The sequence below is a fragment of the Sus scrofa genome, chromosome 6, assembly GCF_000003025.6.
Source record: "Sus scrofa isolate TJ Tabasco breed Duroc chromosome 6, Sscrofa11.1, whole genome shotgun sequence".
In the NCBI taxonomy this organism is placed as follows: domain Eukaryota; kingdom Metazoa; phylum Chordata; class Mammalia; order Artiodactyla; family Suidae; genus Sus; species Sus scrofa.
The window spans coordinates 108,719,431-108,739,846 of record NC_010448.4 but is presented as its reverse complement, the minus strand read 5'-3'; the positions used below and the strand labels follow the sequence as shown (position 1 = coordinate 108,739,846).

General features: G+C 46.2%; 1 protein-coding gene across 3 annotated transcripts in view; it reads right to left on the bottom strand.

The window, feature by feature from the left end:
• Positions 1-20,416, bottom strand: part of LAMA3 (laminin subunit alpha 3) — a 256,883-nt gene that overhangs the window by 65,854 nt on the left and 170,613 nt on the right. For 2 of the 3 annotated variants that reach the window (XM_003482042.4, XM_021096186.1), the window contains 6 exons: positions 18,161-18,259; positions 16,114-16,197; positions 12,680-12,910; positions 8,038-8,151; positions 3,934-4,043; positions 1,141-1,221 (listed from right to left, as the gene is read on the bottom strand). In XM_003482042.4, coding sequence (XP_003482090.3) covers positions 1,141-1,221; positions 3,934-4,043; positions 8,038-8,151; positions 12,680-12,910; positions 16,114-16,197; positions 18,161-18,259 — 719 coding nt within the window. Of the gene's footprint in view, positions 1-1,140; positions 1,222-3,933; positions 4,044-8,037; positions 8,152-11,322; positions 12,620-12,679; positions 12,911-16,113; positions 16,198-18,160; positions 18,260-20,416 lie in introns of those variants that run through there. The other variant, XM_003482045.4, reaches the window with a different exon arrangement.

Below are 20,416 nucleotides of genomic sequence, written 5' to 3'. Positions count from 1 at the left end.
CTAATATACAATGGGATGAAAAAAAAGAGTCAAAACAGAAAGCAAAATAAGAAACTACTTTTTTAAAAAAGAAAAAGTCTACGCATACAGAACTGATCTGTGAGAACATACAAGGAGCTTTTAGCAGTGGTTTTCTGTAGGTAAAATGATTATGAATAGCACTGTAGGTGAGCATGCCTAAGTACAGAGGCAATGCACAGGTGTGGTGCTTGTTAGTTCTTTGCTCACCTGTACTAGATCATTTTCTATAATAATTACGTACAGACCTCAGGATAAAGTTATTTTAAATATAAAAATGTCACACTCAAATGTTTCACTTGTTATATGTTACTCTTCCAAAAATGTGTGTGTGATCTTCCCCTCTAGACTGTTAAGTACCTGCTATAGCCTTCAGAATGCTCGGCAGGGCCCCAGGCACAGTAGCCAGTCACGAACTATTGTTCAGGAAAAGCTAAAGCGTGGCTCTGAGGCCCTCTGTGATCAAGCATGTATTTTCCATTTTATAACATGTCCTCTTTTGTTTCACAAACATTGCTAAACACCTCTTCTAGGAAGAGTATCACACTAGGCACTAGGGATTCAGAAATGAGTGAGACACAGACTGTCCTGCAAGTGTTCATAATGTCGTATGGGCAGTAAGGGGTGTGGGTGGGTGTGTGCGTGTGCGCGCGCAGGAATACCTAGGGCTACTGATAGGTGTGCGTAGGAGTAGGTGGCATTGCATGTTTATGCACAGGCAAGTAGGGGTGTGCATATGTGGGACCAGGAGTATGTAGAGATGAGTCTACAGGGCATTAGGAGTATGTAGATATATGTGTGGGGAGGGGTATGTAGGTATATATATGTGTATGCGGGTATCCAGAGGCGTTTGTTGGAGAATATAGGGCTATGATATACTGGACCTCATTCTCAAATTTCTGAACTAGGTACAAAACAAGAAAGAGAAGGCAGTTAAGGATGTATTAAGCGAGCAGGCTTGCATTTTTCCCAAGAGACCTTTTTTCAGCCTCAGGGAAACCAGCAGCCCCACCCCTAGCTCTGCCTCACGACCCAGCAGAGCCCCGCCCAAGGCGACCCAGCAGTGCCTGCAGAGCTCACCCCCAGGGCCAGATGGGGAGGTGGCGGAGGGGCGGCGCCTACCTTTCGCACAGTGTTCCAGTGTAGCCAGGTTTGCACAAGCACCTCATGTTTCCTCCGGTCACGATGCAGCCAGTGGCAAAACTTGAAGACAGAAAAATAGCCCCAGTAAAAACATAAATCTATAGGATTTACTTATGCTCATTCTTTTTTGCCAAAAAAAAAAAAAAAAAAAAAAAAAAAAGGAGAAAACCTGACTTGCATTAAGTGAACTTGGAAACCAAGGGTCAGCTACCTCTCATAGGAAGAAAAGTTTTGCCCATCAAGACATGTGGAGATGATGATGAATGATTTCAGGTGACACTGGGCAAATTTGGTTGAATAAGGACTGAAGGCATTTATTTGATTTCTGGCTTAGAGAAAAACATTCCTTCCCTTTAAGAGTAGAGTAATCACTTTGGGAGAGATGATTACGACAGCATTTTTCCAGAAATAACAAGGAAGGAATACAACAAGTCTAGGCAGAAAAAAGAACAGAGCACGGATTCTTCAAAAAAAAATTTTTTTTTCCCCTGCTTGTTTATTCAAGTTCTTTTATATTGGGCACAATCCCTTCTGGGAAGAAAAAGTGGCAGTGGGGCCAGACCCTCAGAGCCCCAGAGGAAACTTAAACACAGAGCATGCTCCATGTCCAGGTATTTCTGTGGGCACAATCATTGGTAATTTTCATACTTTTCCAATCAGGCTGTTGAAATTTTGATTCCCTTTCTTTTAGTTCTAAACTGGCATCTATTTGAGAAACTTCTTTAAAGAAACATCAAATGGAACATGAAAAAGTCTTGTCGCCTTATGAAATGTCTATGTCCATTGAACATTATCACACTGGCATAAATCTGAGGGAAAATAATTCCATTTATCATTTGTTGGTAAGAGAATTCTTCTTTGGGAAGTTTTTCTTGGCCAATTAGATAGATACAGAATTATACCTCTAAAGGGATAGTTAGAAATTGGTCAGCAGTATTAGTATCGCTGCAAGGAGAATTACATAAAAATAGGGTTTTACTGATAAGTCTTAGGAACTGCGTGTTACTTCAATTGCACAGAAGCTGGAAGCCAACCTTGATGATAATACGCTTTGCAACCAAAGATGAAAAGCTTTCCCCAAACAGCCCATGGAAACCTTGCTGCTTTTTCCTCTCTCTTGCTTCTGCTCAAACAAGTCTGGGCAAGTGTCAAGTGATAGATCCCTTTACAAATAAAGCCACAGGACTGGGCAGGTTTAAAGGGTATCAAATACATGCAGACAGCTTACCAGGGTGCACATTTCAAATCTGCATCTCCAGAAAAGCCACATTGGGCAGGTGGCTTCTGGTAATTTCAGGACCTGGCCAACTTCTCTGCCAACTCGGCTGATATCACTCAGCCTGGCAATCCACACTTTGTTCCTGAGCCTATGCACTATTGGCGCTTTATCAGCTTCTTTCTGATTTTCAATCCAAATCTTGCTTCACTTAGTTCCCTGTTATATTTTGTTTGGGCCCCCAGTGAACATAATAAACACCAATCTAGCAGGGGCGCCAAACACAACATGGATTACCATGGAAGGAAAATGGTAGCTTTCTACCGACAGAGTCTCCTGGCCTTACCAGGGCCTGGAGGATGATGCAGACAATATCCCTCTGAGGCTCAGAACTGTCCTGTGGCTTCCATCATATGGATGATAAAACCCGTAAAATCCAAGTGCTTCACTCTAGCCTGCAAGGTTCTGAATCCTGGCTGCCCCACCAACGGCGTCTCCCAATCCCTCTCTCCCTCTGCGATCTGGCCACAAACCCACCCTCACCCTCTGGTCTGTTTTCTTCCCTGCCGCCAACCCTCATCGCTAAGATACAGCCTCGGCTGACTCCACCTCAGCATTCACTGGTCCCTGCCCCCAAACTCCAGAAAGTCCTCCCACCACCCTCTCTGAAGAATCTACTCACTCACTGCCCAGAACATAATCCTTTCTCAATGGCATAACCCATCGCTCTCTGAAATTACACTTCTGATTTTTGGTGTGCATGTTTATAGAGTGTGTTGACTATAGCCCCACCCATATTTTCCTGGGAAAGCCTCGTGAAATTGGAGTCTTTGCCAACCTTCTTTACTGCAGCTTCCCCAGCCCCTAGAGAAGGGTAGCCCCAGAGTGGGTGCTCATAATAATTGTTTAGTCATTGAAGGAATGGCAAAAAGAGAACAAGGAAAAACCCAGAAGCATCCAACTTGGAGAGCCTGTTTCTGCTTCCGTTTGCGTTTTTCATGTATTCTTTTTTTAACAGAACTGTTTTATTGCGACAGACGTCACATACCATACAATTCGCCCATTTACAGTGTTTGATTCAATGGCTTTTAGTATGTTCACAGAATCGTGCAATCGTGACCACAATAAATTTTAGAGTATTTTCATCACCCCTAAAAGAAATCCCATCCCCTTCAATAATCACTTCCTGGAGTTCCCGTCATGGCTCAGCGGAAATGAATCCAACTAAGAACCATGAGGTTGTGGGTTCGATCCCTGGCCTTGCTCAGAGGGTTAAGGATCTGGCGTGGACGTGAGCTGTGGTGTGGGTCGCAGACACAGCTCGGATCCAGTGTTGCTGTGGTTGTGGTGTAGGCCAGCGGCTACAGCTCCGATTAGACCCCTAGCCTGGGAACTTCCACATGCTGTGGGTGTGGCCCTAAAAAGACAAAGGACAAAAAAAAAAAAAAAAAAAAAAAAATCACTTCCCATCTCCTCCCATCACCCTCACCCCACCATCTAGGCACCCACCAAACTACTTCCTGTCTCTATAGATTATTTGCAAACTTTCACAGTACCTGTTTGAATGAGGACACAGGCAGGCCTGGCAGGATCCGTGGATGGCGTTCCCATAGTAACCCTCTTTGCAGCGCTCGCAGTGTTCCCCAGCAGTGTTATGCTGGCAGTTCTTGGGACAGATAAACAGCAACATTAATCACAGCCTACTACATTTTTACTAATGAGATCACTGTCATCTTCATGACTCACACAATTATAATGAGTCCTCTGACACTACAGAGCAATATCGGTTCTGCTCACTATATGCTTCCCCTATCTAACCAATCATTGTTGGTGCTCAGAAAAAAAAGGTGTGAGTGCCCTTCTCTCAGCTGTTCAGTGTTAGCATGGGGAGGCAGGATGAAATGGAGCAAGGCCAGCTGGGTTCAAATCCCACTCTAAAATTTCATAGCTGTGAGATCTTGGGCAAATCCCTTCACCTCTCTGGGCCTCAGTGGTTCTATAAGTCAACATTTCTGGTGTATGAGTCACAGTCATTCTAATTTTCTTAAAATGTACAGTTGAGATAATACCTGGATCTCTCAGAAAATATCTGTTCTCTCAAACTAAGTAGGTATCTTCCCACATTAGTTTCCTTTCTTTCACAACTCCGAATGACAATTAAAAAAAGAACATGCCAGGGGAGATATATTTTAGCCCTACGCCTACTTAGTTCAGGTGAAAACAATGGAGAAGCAAGAATGTGGAGAAACAAAATTGTGATGAGGCCACCTGTACCCTACTAAAAATCCCACTAAAAAACCCACTGGACACTTCCTTTTCAGGGACATGGGGAGAGACGTGCAGAAGGGGGTAGAATCTGAGTTGCTTGATAAAGTCCCTTAAGAATGTCTAAAATATCCCTCAGCCTCCACTGAAAGCATCTACCCTGGAATCTGTCTTCATCAGTCCTGCAAATGTGAGGCTTCTGCCTATCAATTTCCTCATTTTACTGTGAAAAACTGAACAAGTAAATGAATGAAGGAACTCATATCCGCTCCCACAGCACATGCTCTCCTAGCTCCATGTGACACCAAATAGCTACTGGATGGGACCCATGTGCCCAACTAGGCCAGGCAGCAGGGAGGCGAAGACAGAGTGGGACCCAGACTCGAGGGTAGACAGAACCCTGTGCATAGACATCTTTGACCTAATGTGGGAAATAGGATGACCAAGGTGTGCCAGCACCCCCAGGGCAAGAGGCGCCTCAGGGGAGGAGATGATGCATGCACGGAGCCTGGGAGGGAGGAACTGGATGGCTGGAGAAGTGTGGGAAGGGTATTCTGGGCACAGAGATCACTGGGCACAGAAACTGTCTCACAGGAGCACCTCAGGACATGTGGGCAAAGTGAAGCAGTTGGTATCATGGAAGGTGAAGTCAAGGGGGGCCCTGGGGCTGTGCTGGCGAGCATGAACTTCCCTGTGTCCACTATGAGTTTCAGATAAGTCATTCTCCAGTGGCAGGGGATAAAAGGAAGGAAAATGGAAGAGAGAGGATGAGAAGAGAAAGGGGAGGCACTGGGAACAGAGAGGAAGATGAGGGAGGGAGACTGGGGGAAAAAGTGGCGGGAGAAGAGGCAGAGAAAGGCCAGGCCATGGGAGAGAGAAGGGAGCCCATTACCACAGCTTCCTTGGCCAATGGCACCCATGGGACACATCACCTGCTCTGGCTGCTTCCCAGCTGGACACACATGGTTTTACTGACAAAGGACTGGGCTGGTTTCTTTTTTTCTTTTGTCTTTTTAGGGCTGTACCTGCAGCATATGGAGGTTCCCAGGCTAGGGGTCTAATCGGAGCTACAGCTGCCAGCCTACACCACAGTCACAGCAACACCAGATCTGAGCCACATCTGCAACCTACACTGCAGCTACGGCAACGCCAGATCCTTATCCCACTGAGTGAAGCCAGGGATCGAACCTGCATCCTCACGGATTCATTTTTCATTTCCACTGAGCCACGACAGGAACTCCTGGGCTGGTTTCCTTCCAAACATCAAAGTTTATTCCTTTTTTTTTTTTTGGCAATGCCTGTTACATATGGAAATTCCCAGGCCAGGGATCGAATGTACACCACAGCAATGACCTGAGCCGTGGCAGTGACAACAATGGATGCTTAACCTGCTGCATCACGAGGGAACTCCATAGTTTATTCTTGAAATGATATGGAGATGTGCACGTGTGTGGAGGTCCCAGATTTTATTTTTTCATCTTTTTGCCTTTTCTAGGGCCGCTCCCACAGCATATGGAGGTTCCCAGGCTAGGAGTCTAATCGGAGCTGTAGCCACTGGCCTACGCCAGAGCCACAGCAACTTGGGATCCGAGCTGAGTCTGCAACCTACACCACAGCTCACAGCAACGCCAGATCCTTAACCCCACTAAGCGAGGCCAGGGATTGAACCCACAACCTCATGGTTCCTAGTCGGATTCGTTAACCACTGAGTCACGATGGGAACTCCAAGGTTCCAGGTTTTAGAACAGATTCTGGACTGTGACAGTGGAAGCCAGTTGCGGAGGAATTAGCTCATCTGACAGTGGGAGGTAACTTGGTTTCCTCACTTCTATTCTCTGAGGATGACAGCTTGTCCTTGGCTCCCACACAGTGGCCACCTGGAGAGCAGTGTCAGCACGTGCCACCCACCATCCAGGGGTACCTTGTACATATGTGTACACGCCTGTGTGCACAGCTGTATCTCCCAGGAGACAGGAGCCTCTTGCGAGGAGGAATGTTCGATGTTTTAACCCCAGCCCTTAGCTCAGGCCCTCCCACAATAGCAAATACTCAAGTGGGGTTTCCTGAATGAATTGTTTCTAGAGGCTTCATGGCCATTAAGGACAAGTGAAGACAAAGCTATGGAGAAGAAAATGGGAAAGAAAATCTTGCTGTGTGATTAAAACACAGCTTATGACTCTCACTAGTGATCTTTTCACTGGGGGGATGGACTCTGGAGAAAACTCCCTTTGTTCTTTGGCAGCTTTCATAGAGTGGACTTGACATCTAGCAGTGGTGCAACGACAAGTATTTTCCATGAAAGCATCTACCTGTGTTACACACAACATACAATGTTTAAGAATACCGAGGAGCTGGAAAACTGTATTCCCAACATCTTTTGTTCTTTTTGAACTTGGAAGGTAAAAATCCTAGAGAATATTCTATCGGGCTCTTCACAACAATTTCCTGTCCTGGCCTGTCCTGTCTCGCAAAGGAAGCAGTGCCCTGGGACATGCTGAATGGGCTTAAAACAGTACAGGATCTCAACAGCTGGAACACAGTCTAGTGGCTTTACACAATGCAGAGGAAACCTGTGCCAGGGGCATATATTTCCAAACAGCTCAATAGCAGTGGGGGCTCTGTGTTCCTGGGGGTACCGATGCCCCCTCCTTTCCTTGGGACTATCCATCCTTCTAATCCGGGAGGCCCTGGCTACCGGGGAGAGGAACCCTGAGGACCAGGAGGAAGGCAGCAGAATAAAAAATGTTCTGCCTCAGGATGCACAAGAAAAAAAATCTCCTGAGACTCTAACTTTCTGTGGGAGAATTTTCTAAAATATTCCAAAATAAGACGGTTTTCCAATGGATAAGTCATCAACAACCGGGACTCCCTTTGCCTGGTCCCCGACATAAACCCGCTGCCACAGCGGCCGTGGGGGTTAGTGTTGGACTGGTGGAGGCTGCACCTGAAGCCTTTCTTAGCATCCTCTCCTCCTCCTCCTCTGATTGCTTTCTTCAGCTACTGCTCACCTGAGAGCAAAAAGGTCCTCCTCCTGCAACCTCCCGTCACCCCAACAAAACTGGGGTCCAAAGTAGTGGCTCTCGGTTATTATATCCTGGCAAGAGTTAAGCCCCAGGATCTACATTACCATCATCTAATGAGAGAGATTTAGAAACTAAGGCGTAATGTAATTGCGCAGCAGGTGTTCCCTGACGGCGCACCTTGTTAAAGCAGAGGGAGAAGCAACTGCAAAGTAATTGAGCTTGGCTATACTGGGGCCACCCGCCTTCACACAGCAACCTCTATTAGGGTTTGGTAGAAGTGTGTCATCTGATGTCTCAGGGCCTGGTGGGCTGGGGAGGGGGAGGGGAGGCATAGATGGTCTGCTGGTAGCATCAGAGCATCCATTTACTCACAATGCAGATTCCCGAGCCATCCTTGCATCGATTCGAATGTCCATGGCAGTTGCAGGGAACGCACCGTCCGGTATAGAAGCCTTTGTTATCCCGGTAGTATCCAGGGCTACACCCCTATTTTTCACACAAAGCGTTCAGTCAGTACCAAAAAAATCATCATCCAGAGCCTGCCACCATTCTGACTGCCAAGGGTTCTCCTTTTCGCCTCCTCTCTGTCCGTCAGTGTGGGGATTTCAAACCTGAGCCTATTCCACTTGCTTTCTTGGTCAGGCTCCATGTTGTCTCCACACCACAGCAGGTGGTGTGTTCGTGCCCCAGCGGGAGATGTGAGGTGGGGAAATCAGAGCAAGGGGAAGGGGGAGGAGTGGGGGTGGATGATGGACGGGGCTGCCCCTCTTCCCGCCAAGTGTTTGAGGGCGAGTGGAGGGGTGGGGTGGTGAAAGAGCAGAAAGGATCAGGACCTCTGTCCTTGAGAGGGGAGGTCCTCTGAGCAACCCCTTCAAGTTCAAGTTCTCTTTCGGTAGCCAATCCCTCACCAAGTATGGGTTTGGGCTGGGGCGGGATGCGGAAGAAGCGGGTGAGTTGGGGTCTTCTAAAGACAGACCCATGGAACTATTTCACTGCCTCTCCCCAGGGAAAGGAAGGACTTGGATTCCCACAGAGAACTTTGCAGGGATGTTTGGTTCTGATTGAACACAAAGACCCAGCTTGAGGAAACCTCCTTGAGCGTGGTCTCCTTCTCTTGTACTATGTTCTTTTGATTATTTCTATCTCCAGTACATTGTCTCTCTCCAGTGAAACACAAGTTATTACTTCTCATATGGATGAAAAGAACTACAATTTTCTTTTTCTTTTGGCCGTGCCTGGGGTATATGGAAGTTCCCAGGCCAGGGATCGAACCTGCACCACAGCTGAGACCCAAGCTGCTGCAGTGACCACACCAGATCCTTAACATGATGCACCACAAAGGAACTCCACAATCTCCTTTCAATGAACTGATTTTTAAAAAAGGTTCTAGTTAAGAATGCCCTCAGGAGTTCCCGTCATGGCTCAGTGGTTAACGAAACCGACTAGGAACCATGAGGTTGCGTGTTCGATCCCTGGCCTTGCTCAGTGGGTTAAGGATCCAGAGTTGCTGTGAGCTGTGGTGTAGGTTGCAGACTCAGCTGGATCCCGCATTGCTGTGGCTCTGGCGTAGGCCGGTGGCTATAGCTCCGATTAGACCCCTAGCCTGGGAACCTTCATACGCCGCGGGAGCAGCCCAAGAAATAGCAAAAAAAGACAAAAAAAGAATGCCCTCAGTAGGAAAAAGAAAGCAATTATTCTTAGACCAGCCATTAAAAAGCATTTAGATTTCTGTCTTTAAAGAGAATCACAGGTATTTTATTTTGGCAGAGCAAATCAGTGCACTGATTAAAGTCAGATGTTGTCCCCAGTTTCTTTCACTGAACTACAGAGCCTGTCTTAAGGCATCAGGAAGAATGAATATTTCAAGATAAAAGATCATCTTGTATCTCTAGCCTTTAAGCAGCACATACATCTGTGAAGCTGAAGCTACAGTCAAGGGAAATCTTTAAATGAGCCATCTACTTTCATTCATCCATGGCCTTACAGGTCTCTACCTGGCCAGGTTGGGAAGAAGAATCCAAAGTGATAGGGGGAGAAAGACACTCATTCCCCAGAGTGGAATATTCCAGCTGCTGCTAGAAGTTCCTGCCAAAATTACACAACGATGCCAAATCGTGCACAATAACAATACTATACTTTCCGATATAATTTTCCCTTCAGCTATTAGGGACCATGTTTAGGCAAAAGAATGCATTGGAAAAACTTAGATTACTTGATGTGTTATCTGAATAGGCTTGTCTGAAGGAGGATCGAAGTATGAAAGGAATGTTCCTAAGCTGAAAGCACGACTGAGAGTTTGAACAAAATTCAGCCAATGGCAGTGTGACTGTATCTACAAATCATCTCTATTAACAAGGGACAAGGGCCTTAGAGTTATCACTGCCTATCACACTACACACTTAAAATCCGATCTGGTAAATAACATATTATCTAAATAAATAAATAAATATATCTGTTTGCCTATGACAACAAACCCCGGTAAAGGCCTCAATTGAACATGCTTGGGGGGGGGTGGTCTATCTTTTTTTTTTTTTTTTGTCTTTTGTCCCTTTCTTTAGGGCCCCACCCACGGCATATGGAGGTTCCCAGGCTAGGGGTCCAATCAGACCTACAGCTGCCGGCCTACGCCAAAGCTGCAGCAATGCTAGATCCGAGCCGCATCTGTGACCTACACTACAGTTCACAGCAATGCCAGATCCTTAACCCATTGAGCAAGGCCAGGGATCGAACCCACAACCTCATGGTTCCTAGTCGGATTCATTTCTGCAGCACCACGACGGGAACTCCGGGGAAGATGATCTATCTTGATTGATGTTTAATCATGCCAATTAACTTACTTTTGATTAGAAACAGAAAAGTACTTCACAAGAGTTACATATGTGACTTTCAGAACTTTTGTCAGTTACTGAAATGGAATTAATTTCTCACTTCTATAAAGCATGCAAACTCCATACTGAACATAAAATTCTGACTGTATAGAAGACTTATTCTAAATGAAAATGAATGCATCCTAAGATATTATTTCATAGAGGGGGGTTTCAACTAACCTTTTTTTTAAGTGATCATTTTTCAGGATAACTTTTCCAATAGACTTTTGTAGTACAAATGATAAAATTACATCCCTATCGAGTTTCCAAGGCTACACGAGCAGCCATAGGATCTATTTCTCTGGGTATACATGTTCCATCCAGGAAGTTTAAAGAGAGTAAAAGCAAAACATGTGAGTGTTTAATGCCTGGCAAATTCAAGCACGTCTGTTAGGTATTTACACAAAATCGATCGATCATTTTTCTTATCAGGAATTTGACCGATTTTCAGGGTTTACTTTATGGGTAATTTTTCTCCTGAGCAGCATCTGGAAGCCTATTAGACACTTCTAGGTCCTGAAGCCTGGGCTACTTTCAAAAGGGCACAAAGTTTCATAGATCATAACATCCCACAAGCAGTCAAACTCAGCCACCTCGGCATTTCCAGGTGGGCTGATGTTTTATAGGGTTTGTGGTTAGCAGCTCAGGAGAGCAATCTGCCAGGCGCAGTAATAAATACAGTCAGCGAGGGGGAGCCACCAGCCCCTCCCCAGCCCACCCCAGCCCTCACTCATCACCCCAACTGGAAACCCTTCCCCATCCCACACCAAACTAGAAAAGGGGACATTACCTGGCTGGGCTTTGACTCCACATAACTTGTTTGCAGTTGGTTTTGAGCAGGAAGCTGAGGAAACACTACCCTCTGCTGCTGTGAACTGTACCCCAAACACGGCCCCAGGGCCACCCCAAAGAGCCACAGCCACCTGGCACTCCAGGCTGACTGCCTCACTGCTGCCGGCATCCCCGTCCCTGGCATCCCGCTGGCTGTGCGCAGACGCCTGCCTCCTCCTCTTATACCTGCCCTTCCTGCTCAGGGCCCAAGCCGGCTGACTCAGGTGCGCAGGCTGTCTGCGGCAGGAGGCCCCACCTGCAAACTCCCCCATGAGTCAGCCTGTGAGGGAGCGCACCTAACAGTCCCGGGCAGCGCAGCTCTGTAATTCCTGCCAGGTGGGGCCGGCGTCACCTCTCCCCCCCTCACCCCAGACGGCATGGCAGCCGTAAATCACAGGCTGAGTCATGAGCCAAGAACCCGCCCTGGGCAGGAGGGGGGTGATCCAGAGGGCCCTTTCTTTCCCCTGGGCTATGAACTTCATTTCATCGGGCTAGAAAAGACAGAAGGCAGGAGAAGACAGAGGCACCTGTGGACGAAAGCAAGCGTCCCCAGAAAACCACAGTGGGTAATATATTTGCAGGTTCCAAAAGAAACCGGTGCACAGGTCACTTTGAGGTTTTCTGCTGCCCAGGGGTCAGGAGGGGACACGAAGGAAAAGCCCACATCCGATGGGCATCTGGGGAACTGGGGATGACAATATTTGCTATTTCCTATTAACTGCACAAACCACTGTGCTTTCTTTCCCACTCTTCAGGAAGAGAACATGTTTGCAGCTTGAGACATGAAATAGCTTCATTTTACAGCCCATTTTAATCACCTGCGCATAGTCAGGTTGACTGGGCCTCAGATGAAGATCTGCTGTGAATTGGAAACTTGGACTACAATTTCCCCTTGAAGAAGCAGAACATTTATTCTCTGGACTATAACTGTCAGAGGTGGCTGCTTGGAGGGAGGCCCTGGACCAGAGAAAGGCACCAGAACCCTGGGTCAGCCGCTGGATGCCCACTGGCTCCAGTACTGGGATGCCACTGGCAGCCTCCTTCCTGCCTCCCAGAAAGCCCAGATTTCTGCAACCCCCCAGGATCTAATGCACTTCTCTGGCTTTCTGATGGGTTTTGAGACATTTGTAAATTTTTTTTTTTTCATATTTAATACCTGCAGGTGATCCAAGTAAGCCAGAAGCTAGAGCCCCGTGGAAACGTGTTCTATGGACCGAAGGCCCCAGACCGTCCAAGCAGTGCTGGCCAGCAGAGAGGAGCACCAGCCACGGGAGTCCCCCGAGGGGGAAATTTTATGGATTAGGAGCATTTCCTACCTGACATGAGTCACCAGTGTAGTCAGGGGGGCAGGCACACATCTCCACGTTGTGTGCATGACGCCCACTTCCTGTGTCCGAGGCCTCCTCCAGCCCCACCCCGCTCAGGGTGAGCCGCTGCGTCTCGGTGAAGTAGAGGCCCCGCAGACGCACACCTTCCAGTCTAGACAGCACGATCATCAGCTCTTCCCGAGACACGGGGGCACGGCTGCTGGCGTGTCTGAAGTTTGCCTACACGTGAAAGCAGAGAGGCAAGGGCTCCCTGTGGCAAGCTCACTCCCAGGGGCTTCACAGGGCCAGCCAGCCAGAAGGAATCCAAGAAAAGACATGTCAAGTGCTCAGCAGAGCTGCCTTGTGGGGCAGCGGGCTAAGGATCAGCATGGTCCTGCAGCAGCTTGGGTCGCTGCAGGAGCACGGGTTCGATCCCTGGCCCGGGAACTTTCACATGCCTAGGGTGAGGCCAAAAATAAATAAATAAATAAAGTGCACCAGGGAAAACAATAAGATAAGAAAGGTAAGGAGACATGGGGCATTTACATCATAAGTCCTGTGTGCTGGGTCAGTTCCAAGAATGGAGAGGGCCAAGAAAAAAGGGCGGAATGAAGGCAAGAAATAGAATGAAATGAGATTCCCCAGTGTGTGGCTTATTGTAAAGTGCACTTTTGTTTGTGCAAGTACAAAGCGAGTAAGAAAGATCCAGGAGCGAGGCAGAGAGAAATCAAATAAATCACAAACTCAGATCAGTCATTAAATACACGTAGTTGTGACAGCAAGTACAGTCCTTTCTTGCACACAGGCATGCGTATTTTTCTATTATTTTGATGATGGAAAAAAAAACATGTAACAAAATGTACCATCCTAACCATTTTAAATAAAAGTCCAGCACAGGAGTGTTGGCTATATTTACATTATTGTGCAACAGATCTTTAGAACTTTATTATCTTGTAAAATCGAAACTCTGAACCTATTAAGCAATCACTCCCATGTCCTCCACCCCCAGTCCCTGGCAACCACTATTCTACTTTCTGTTTTAATGAATTTGAGTAGTTTCAATACTTCATATAAGTGGAATCATACTTATTTGTCTTTTTGTGACTTGCTTATGTCACTTAGTACAATGTCCTCAAGTTCTACTTGTCTTCCAGCCTATAACAGAATTTTCTTCCCTTTTTTTTTCTTTTTTTCTTTCTTTTTTTTTTTTTTGTCTTTTTAGGGCCACACCCACGGCATATGGAGGTTCCCGGGCTAGGGGTCAAATCAGAGCTGTAGCCACCGGCCTACGCCACAGCCACAGCAACACCAGATCCGAGCCAAGTCTTCGACCTACACCACAGCTCATGGCAATGCTAGATCCTTAACCTACTGATCAAGGCCAGCGATTGAACCTGCTCTGCTGATTTGGATTCATTTCTGCTGAGCCATGACGAGAACTCCAGAATTTTCTTCACTTTTAAGGATGAATAATATACCAATGTAGGCATATGCCACATTTTCTCTATCCATTCATTTGTCAATAGACATTTCACAGAGTTCCCAGTGTGGTTCAGCAGGTTAAAGACTTGACATTGTCTCCGTGAGGATGAGGGTTCAATTCCTGGCCTTGCTCAGTGGGTTAAGGATGTAATGTTGCCACAAGCTGCAGCATAGTTTGCAGATGTGGCTTGGATCTGATGTTGCCATGGCCATGGTGTAGGCTGCAGCTGCAGCTCTGATTTGACCTTTGGCTCAGGATCGCCATATGCCGCAGGCGAGACTGTAAAAAGAAAAAAATATAGACCTTTCAGTTGCTTTCACCTCATGCCTATTATGAATCGTGCTGCAATGAACATGTATGTGCAGATATCGCCAAAATTCTGTTTTCAGTTCCTTTGAATATAGAGTTGACCCTTGAACCATGCAGGGGTTAGGGGAGCACTGACCTCTGAGCAGTCAAAAATCTGCAAATAACCCCACCATCAGCCCTTCGAACAACTGCAGATTGAAGTACTGCAGAATTTAGTGGAAAAAGATTCAGCCACTTTTCCTGAATAAATGCTTTTCAGATTACGGCAAGCCTTTGGTTAATTGGCAGAGTTCTAAAATAGTTGAGGTTGACCATTTTTGCCAGGCTTCTCATGGCTTTTAGGAAGGAAAAATTGGGAGCGGTTCTTTATTTTTTGCTGGCATCTCCTCTTTCCTATAAACAGAATCACATGTATGTGAGCCTCTGTGTCTTGCTTCTTTTCCTCAACATATGTTTTTGAGGTTCATCCACACTGTGAGAAGTGTTAATACTTGGTACCATTTATTGCCAAACAGTGTTCCACTGTATGGATGGACCTGTATGGAAATGTTAAAATGTGTCTGCGAGTTCAAAGTACTTGAAAAAGTATCACCTTGAGGATATATTTAATAATCCTCACTGGACATATTGAATATAATGGGTGCACTATTATAAAGGAACAGCTGTAACCAAGTAGGTATATACAGCATTTTATCATGTGAATGTGCTTTCCTATATTGAGCTATAGCTTTTTTTTTTTTTTTTTTTAAGCTCTGCACCTGCAACATATGGAAGTTCCCAGGTTAAGGGTCAAATCGGAACTGCAGCTGCCAGCCTACACCACAGCCACAGCAACGCTGGATTCGAGCCGCGTCTGTGACCTATACCACAGCTCAGTGCAAAGCTGGATCCTTAACCCGCTGAGTGAGACCAGGGATGGAACCAGCATCCTCATGGATACTACTTGGGTTCATAACCTGCAAAGCCACAAAGGGAACTCCCAAGCTATACCATTCTTATTTCTTTCAGTGTTAGACTTTTGTATTTATTCTGTGACTTTTGTATTTATTCACCCCAAGCAGCTGTTGGACCATCACCAGGTTCCAGGCACTGAGGAAGGCTGAGGATGACAGAGGATTACATCGTAGCATTTACCAGTTAACAGGGCTTACAAGACAAGGATATTTAATTGTAAAACAGGAGAGACTGTGGTAAGTGCCATGAAGATGGTGCAAAAAAAAAAAAAAAAAAGCCCTAGGAGGATGGAGCTCTATACATTTTATGTAATTTATATTTTAATTTCTATATCTAAATTATGTTTATATAATTAATATTTGAAATTCATAAGTTAAGTCAAAAATCACAACTGTTTAAAAGAACTAAGGCATAGGACAAAAAGGCTCATCAAGAACCATCTCAATGAGATCCCGCTGAATGGCATGGGGAACTCTATCTAGTTGCTTCTGATGGTGCATGATAATGTGAGAAAAAAAGAATGTATACATGTATGTGTGACTGGGTCACCTTACTGTACAGTAGAAAATGGACAGAACTCTATAAACCAACTATAATGGAAAAAATAAAAATCACTATGAAAATAAATAAATAAATGAAAACTGAAAAAAAAAAAAAAAAAAAAAAAAGAACCATCTCCTGTTTGCTTCTCCTTTACCTCCACCACCTGCACCCGCGCGTGATGCAGCCGGTCCGGTCGGGGGGGATTCGGCTCATCATAGATGACAGACATGTGCTGCCCCTGTGTAAAGAAAAACAGGAAGGCGTGAGCGGCTTGCTGGGGTGTTCTGAGGTTTGTGATCTATCTAAAAACCAATTTCTATGGGTCTGCATTCCATGAAGTGCCTGAGTCTAACAAGTTGTGAAATGAACTGACTGGCAAAGGGATTAGTGACGTGGAAACGGAAAAAGAAGACCTAAGGCAGTTCATTTTTACAAACAGGAAACCCGGAAAACTCCCTTGACTGAAAGTGTCTTAAAAAGGTGGAAGTAATTTTTTTTTAAACCATGCATTGCAGTCAGGGCATGAGGTCCCAGTTTGCTCACTGCTTACAGGACAGATTGTGGTAGTGAGAAAGTGCTTTGGCGGGTGGGCTGGTGGGGAGAGTGAGGTGGGCAGAGGGTTTGCAGGGCCAGCCAGGCAGGCTGCAAAGACAGGGAGCTGGCATGGGGAGAGATCCTTGAAGCCGGTCCCTGTGGGATTCAGCCTTGATCGCTCAGCCTCCGCACTCCCGTCCCCATTACAGTGGCCCTTGAGGACCCCGGGGGGAGGATCAGCACTCACCTTCAGCACCCTCACCCCACACCCACACACGAAAGTACAGCTTTTCTGTTGCAGCACAAAACCCCCAAGGGTTTCATTCATAGAGCCAGTGTTTCAGCAAGAAGAGCATTATCTGTAATCACTAACTGAAAACCTTAATCTAAGAAACATGCCTCATAGGCTTTTAATTTCAGTGGTTTAGAACAAAGCAACAGAGTAAATGTTTCATGAGCCTAAATTACTTTCCTTGTTTGAAGGTAAATTAAGAAGAAATTTTGGTCATCATTTCTCCATGAATTCCAACAGTCTGCCGAATAGTATAGGCACTAAAATATAGGCATACTGTGCCACGTTGGGAACTCCCCTTTGAGCTTTTAAAACAATCGTTGGATACATGTGGTTGCCAGTAGAAACAAAACACAACTCGGCAGTGCCTGAAACACAAAAATCTACCAGAATTCAAGGCCCTTAGCTGGGAAGGAGGCAGGTGGGATTTGCCAGGCCCCTCTTTTATGGTGAATGACACCAGAAAGCCCTCAGGAAGCTTCACATTAATCACAGCAGGCAAACCAGAAACAGAGGCAAGTTCAGATTCTGGGACCCTACCCTGCGATCAGGGTTCTGCGCCCTACGTTGCAGGGGAATTCAATGCAGGATGTGAAAGCGAGGAATTTTCTAGTAGTTCTAGACTGTGTGCCTGGCATATAGTGTGTGGATATCACTTCTCAAAAAACCAAAGGGGCTCCCCACTGTCTACCTCAGGCCAGATTCCTGGCATGAAGCACCCGCCTTCCGACCCTTCCAGGCTTGTGCTCAGTGGCCTGGCACGTGCTCCTCGGCCATAGCTCATCTCATCCTCTATCAGGGAAGGGTGTTTCTCCTCTCAGGCCCATTCTCAAAGGCCTGGCTCAAAGCGAACCTTTTCCATGAAGTCTTCTAAGAGCATCTCAACTACACAAGCCCCCACTCAGACTCCAGCTCCCACAGAGTCTGGTGTGAACTTTGTCTCAACCACTTCCTGTTCAGTGGATTGTCGTTCTTTGCCCATGTCTCTCAGCTCCCCTCTTAGGTTACATGTTTTTATGCAGGACAGGGATCACCTGGCCTTTAGGAGCCCAGCCATGTGGCTTCGCAAACAGGGAGGCCTCAAAAACGTTTGTGAGACTCAATGAAAAACAGAAACAGAAGGTAAGTTTACAAGGAGGCGGAGACTGTGAGCGGGCAGGTGAAGGTAGTTTGAGGAGAGAAAAGAGACACCATTTGGGGCTGGGACCCAGGATCCTGAGAGGTGCTGTGTTTCACACATCACTTTGGGTTTCTACAAAATTAGAAATGACATAATCCAAACTGTTTGCAAGCCACTTATCAAGATGCCCTAAAATTGAATTAGTTCCGATTGCAACTGCCACGTCCTGCCACTGGGTTGTGTTCTGACACCTACGGTGAGCTGCACATCCGGCTTCTTTTCCAGAAGAACCATGTCTCCAGGTAGTCCAAAGGACTTGATTTGGTAGGTGAGGTAGCCACCATAGGAGGAAACCTACAAGGGACATAATAGGATCAACAGCACAAGCATGAAAAGAGGGAATGGCAACACTGACTCATCAACAAAGCACACAGGCACATATGTCTGGAAAGATACACGAGCAACCTGTCCACAATGGCCACCTCTAGAGAGTGGAATTGAAGATGGTATGTTAAGTTCCTACTTTATAGCACTTTATAAATATTTAAAATTTTAGTATGAACGTGATTGAGTTTTATAAGCAAGAAGATACTTCCGGGGAGTTCCCTGGTGATTTGGTGGTTAGGACTTGGTGCATTTACCATGGAGACCCAAATTCAATCCCTGGTCTGAGGACTGAGATCCCACATCAAGCCCCTGCATGCAGCAGCCAAAAACAAAACAAAACAAATTATGGAAACTACGTGAGTTCAGCAAGGGTACAGGATCAAATAATATACAAAAGCCAACTGAATTTCTGCACACTTGCCATGAACAATCAAAACATGAACCTAAGAAAATGGCATCGAAAAAGAATAAAATTCCCAAGAATAACTTTGCTAAAAACTTGCAAAACTTGTCCTCTGCAAAATACACAACATTATTAGATCCTTTGATTCTAGATGATTACTAAACCAAAATGATTATCTAATCCATAGCTACCCTATGAAATGTAGGCCATTGCTTTCCTATTTAACTGAGAGAATCGTTTAGTATCTACCGGTTACAAAGTGAAACTCTAAATATAAATTTTCAGAAAAAAACTCCCCCTGAACAGCAGATGGTTGAATATTTCCCAAGTGATTCTGAACTCGCCTGGGTGGGTGCATAAGCCATGTCTGTCTGTGCCACTGGGTGTATGACCCTCCTCTCAGTGTAGTGTAAGCATCCTGACCACAGTGGCGATGTGGAGATTAATGGTCAGGGTTTTTTTGTTTGTTTGTTTGGTTGGGTTTTTTTTGGACAGAAACATCACCTCTGATCCTGATACCTCCCACCCTTAAAATAAAAATTGATTGGAGTCCCCGCTGTGGGAGTGGGGGGCATCTCTGGAGCACTGGGATGCAGGTTTGTTCCTTGGCCTGTTACAGTGGGTTAAGGATCTAGTGTTGCTGCAGCTGCAGACAAAGCACCCTTACTAGAGAACACAAAAAAAGTGCAGGAAGGAGGGGCCCTTCCCACTGACGTTCTTCCCTAGAATCTACAACTCACAACGCTTCACTGCATGGAGTCACACGACCATAGGGTCTGCAAGTATTCCAAGGTATCCCCTCTTTTTTTTTTTTTAGGGCCACACCCACAGCATATGGAGGTTCCCAGGCTAGGGGTCAAATTGGAGCTGCCGCTGCCGGCCTACACCACAGCCAGAGCCACAGCACATCCGAACTGCACCTGTGACCTACACCACAGCTCATGGCAAGGCCGGATCCTTAACCCACTGAGTGAAGCCAGGGATTGAACCTGTGTCCTCATGGATGCTAGTTGGGTTTGTTACCACTGAGCCACGTTGGGAACTCCCAATGTAACATCTTGAAGCATCTTATTGAGATGAAGTATTGCCTTTTTGATGGGCTTAAGGTGGTTTTAAAAATATGTCCACAAATTCTTTAACATGCCTGCCTCCAAGAGGTGAGCTTAATCCTCCTCCCTCAGTGTGGACGGGAGGTCATGACTGGCAGAAGTGAGGGTATGTCATTTCTGAAATTAGGTTATTGTTCTCTCATTTGCTTTGGAGAAAGCCACTGACATGGAACCCTCAAGCAGCCCTTGGAGGGCTTCATGGGACGAGGAACTGAGGCCTCGCACCAAGAGGAACAAGGCCTGCTGACACCCACTTGGGTGAGCATCTAAGAGAATCCTCCAGCCCCAGCTGATGGCAGCCCTGGTGACATCTTAACTCCTGAGAGACCCTGAGCCAGCCGCTCCTGGATCCTGGGCCACTGAAACTAGGATCAGCTTTATTGCTTTAAGCTGCAAAGTCTGTGGGTCATTTACCCAGTGATGGATACCCAGTAAGTACAGGCCAAGCCCGTGGAGCGGAGTGTTACCTGAGGGAGAAGGCAGGTATACAAGAGAGAGACAACAATTCCCTCACTTCAAAACCTACAGTCCTTCAACCTGAAGACAGAATTCAAAGGCTCAAGCCAGAATTCCTGTTGTGGCTCAGCAGAAACGAATCTGACTCTATCCATG